Source organism: Heloderma suspectum, chromosome 6 (genome assembly GCF_057233095.1).
Source record: "Heloderma suspectum isolate Gila_16-S chromosome 6, 16-S_ref, whole genome shotgun sequence".
Classification (NCBI taxonomy): Eukaryota; Metazoa; Chordata; class Lepidosauria; order Squamata; family Helodermatidae; genus Heloderma; species Heloderma suspectum.
Window position 1 is genome coordinate 77,791,795 of NC_139463.1, and position 3,860 is coordinate 77,795,654.

A 3,860-nucleotide genomic window follows, 5' to 3' on the forward strand; every position below is an offset into this window, starting at 1 on the left:
CTTTAGTTAGGAAACTAGCATAATCAGGGGAAAGGTGTCTATGTCTGTCCTTGCTGTAAAACTTTTCCATGTATAGGGAGGTTGCTTTTAAAATAAAAATAAAAAATGTGGCAGAGCATTCAAACAGATGATCATCCAATTACATTAAGTGATAAAACACATGGAACCATGCTGGACATCCAGTATGGTTCCATGTGCTTTTCTACTTCTTTTTTTTAATGCAACCTCCTTATACCAACATTTGCTTCAAGCATCAATGGGGAAAGAGGGGAACTGGGTTCACCTAACTCACTAATGTTCTTCAAATTGTATTTCAGAATGACCTCCATATTCACCAGCAAACAGAAATGGGGGGAAATCAGTCAAGCACTACATCATTCATCCTTTTGGGATTTGGCAATGGCTTTGAATTGCACATTCTTCTCTTCATATTGTTTCTAGCCGTCTATGTTTTGTCAATTACTGGGAACCTCCTCATTGTTTTACTAGTTGTGGTGGACCAACATCTTCATACCCCCATGTATTTCTTCCTCATGAACCTGTCTTGTTTGGAGACCTGCTACATTTCAACCATCCTTCCCAGAATGCTGGCTAGTTTTCTAACTGGGGATAGATCCATATCCATTAAGGGATGCATCACACAATACTATTTCTTTGGTTTCTGTGCAGCTACTGAATGCTACCTGTTGGCAATGATGTCTTATGATCGGTATTTGGCAATCTGCAAACCTCTGCATTATACATCTCTTATGAATGGTAGACTCTGCCTCCAATTGGCATTCACATCTTGGATGAGTGGCCTGTTGACCAACACTATAATAACCTCTTTTATGCTAGAGCTGACATTCTGTGGGCCCAATGAAACAGACCATTTCTTTTGTGATGTATATCCTGTGGCAAACCTCTCCTGTAGCAATGCCCGCTTAGTGAAACTTGCAACTTTTATTCTAGGCCTTATGGGAACAGGGCCCCCTTTTCTGCTGACTTTGTCCTCCTATATCTGCATTCTTCACACCGTCTTGCAAATTCAGTCCAAAACTGCCCAGCAGAAGGCCTTTTCCACCTGCTCTTCCCACCTCATTGTGGTGACACTTTTCTATGGGTCAATATTCCTTGTCTATATCGTCCCTGAAACAGAAACACTGAACGAACTGCACAAAACCTTCTCTCTATTCTACACTGTCCTGACTCCCACTCTCAACCCCCTCATATACAGTTTGAGAAACAGAGAGGTGAAGGAGGCTCTTTTCCGATCCGTCCGGAAATTTAGCAACAGGGTTTCATAGCCTCACAATGTCTTGATGAGTCTGGTGAAGGGCTGAGAAAGTGTTTGTCACTGACTGAGTTACTTGAGGAATTTGACCTTTGTGAATTCCTAAATGAAATGACCTAGAGCAGTGTCCAATGCTGCCCATGCACCTGTGGAACCCACCCCTGGTGCAGTAGGAAGCTAGTGCTTCCTAAAGCAACCAGGCATGATCTGAAAGACTCATTTCCAGAACAGAACAGGTCCGTGGAGCTTCCTGTTGCCCTGGCAGTAGGTCCTGCTGGCACAACTTAATCAGCGGAGGTGTGCAGGCAGCATTGGATACTGCCCCCAATCTGGATCTCTCTTCCTAAGGTGCTGATCAGAAATTAGCCATCCACCTGATTGTAGACCTCTGATTGTTGCCATGAGGTTCTGAACAGTTGAAATATATCAAAATACAGATTAAAATACAAGTTTTGAGAGAAAAGACTCATTTACGTACATATTAAAAGACAAATGTAAATACTTGTTTGTAAATTAATAATAATAATAATAATAATAATCCACTACATCAAGGATTATTTTGGAAATGGAACAGAATTATGGATAAAAACCTGCAAAAGGGACACAGACCAGAACTAGATTCACCCATCCTTAATCACTGATAAATGATTAACAGCATAATTTGATACCCACTTTCCTGGGAGTAAGTCCCATTGAACTCAATGGCACTTACTTCTGAGTAGAGATAGGTTTGCACTCCCACATTGCTTTGGGCAGGGAGCCATTCTTTTAAAAATGAAACACAAATCACCTTGGACACTGATAATGTAATAACCAGGGATGGATGAAATATGTTAGTGTCAGTTGTGCTCATTGTCTCAGCTTTTTTTTAGCATTAAGTTCATCTTGTCTCATTTCCACATCAGTTTGTGATTTTTTTAAAAGGCGGCATCACAAAAATGTGTGCACACTTTTTTTGCGACTTTCTCCTGCCGTATACATTTTTGCATGCGATTTTGCCTAATTATATACATTTTGTATGCATTTTTTTTTTTTAAATAAAGAACTGAATCACACCATTCAGAACAGGGCAAACATCGAAGTATACAGTTTGTTTATTTCTTCAGGAAGTAAGAACTTAAATACAAACTGAACTTTAGTTCTTTCTGCCCCATCCTTAGATTAATGACCACAACAAAAACAAGTGGGAACCCACAATAAAATGTGGTGGTGTATTCCCATCTCCTAATATGAGTGATCCTGTTCAGGACTCCAGCCAGTTCACACCTTGCAAATGTGAGGGTCTGGGGGGCGGGGGATAAAAGAAAAAGGACAACATTCTTTCTCTCTCAGTTTCTTAAAACCTCCTTCTGTCCTGTGTAGCGCTAACATGTTCATGTTCAGGTGAGTACTTCATTTCTAATTGCACAGCATGGGAGGTTTGTGGAGATCCTGAAACCTCCCTGAAGAGCTGAAAAGGGGAATTTAAAAAAAAACTCTTTGAGTACATTGCACATGCTCCTATCCTAATTCCCCTACCATAACAATATATGCTCTTAGAAAAGGGGTGGGCAAACTCATGGCCTTCCAGATGTTTTGGCCTACAACTCCCATCGTCCCTCACCATTGGCTATGCTAGCTAGGGTTGATGGGAGTTGTAGGCCAAAACACCTGGATGGCCACAAGCTGTCCACCCGTCTTAGAAGCTTACACAGGGCAATTTCTTCCTACTAATCCCCCCCCCCCAAAAAAAAACCTCAACGGCCACCAACATTCCATAGCTTTGGGAGGTCACTGAGCATGCTCAGTCTTTATTGGGCCATTAAAAAAAAATCTGCCCCCTTTCTTGTCCTTTTAATTTACAAACTAATATATTGCTAAAGACCTAGGGAGTTCACTGAGTATGCAGAAACTTCGACATGTCCATGGGTGGCCCTATTTCACTGCCAAACTGATGGACATTGGACTACACAATCTTGTCTGAGAGAGACCCACAATGAAGTGGTGTGGTGCATTGCCAACTCCAAACAGGAGGGCTACAGATCGTATAGAATGCAAGGCTTGCAGTACTGTTGTGGGTGGGGATGCCTGCAGAATTAGCCATGATCAGGCTTATAAATCAAGTCTGGGGGCTTTTACATGCGTAGCTCAAAGGAGATGCAAGCTTTGCAAGCCCCCGAATTCTTCTTCAGCTCAGACCAGATTAAAATCCCATACACATGATATACACTTAATAGTCAGTTACTTGGAAGGTGCCATTTACTGAAGCAATAGTTGTGGGGGCAAAGTTCTTATCACTGTTCCTAAAATTATTAGAAATTACTGTCTGATACTAGACTGGATCTACATGTACTCCATTATTGTTTTAGGAACAGAGGATAGGGATACAACTGAGGCTTTTGCTAAAGTCTTTTTGAATGGTCTGAGAATAAGATATCTTCAGAACTGATTGTACTGTATATTCTCTAAATGTGTTTGTAGACTCTTTTATTTTTGTATGTTCAAAGTCTGGTCAGTGACCGTAATAGAGATGAAGATGATGATGTTTTCTAAAATTATGGTAGTTTCACCGATGTTTTTTTTTTTTTTACCATTCATGCAGAGATTT

General features: G+C 40.8%; 1 protein-coding gene across 1 annotated transcript; it reads left to right on the top strand.

Moving 5' to 3' along the window:
- The first annotated feature begins 347 nt into the window (after window positions 1-347).
- On the top strand, window positions 348-1,286 carry LOC146341299 (olfactory receptor 10A7-like). The gene has a single exon (XM_084808313.1). It carries the CDS (start codon window positions 348-350, stop codon window positions 1,284-1,286), a length of 939 nt encoding a protein of 312 aa, XP_084664439.1.
- Window positions 1,287-3,860: the final 2,574 nt, after the last annotated feature.

Excerpts from the sequence above, each read along its gene's own strand:
- LOC146341299 (XM_084808313.1), top strand. The coding sequence starts at position 348 with ATGGGGGGAAATCAGTCAAGCACTACATCATTCATCCTTTTGGGATTT.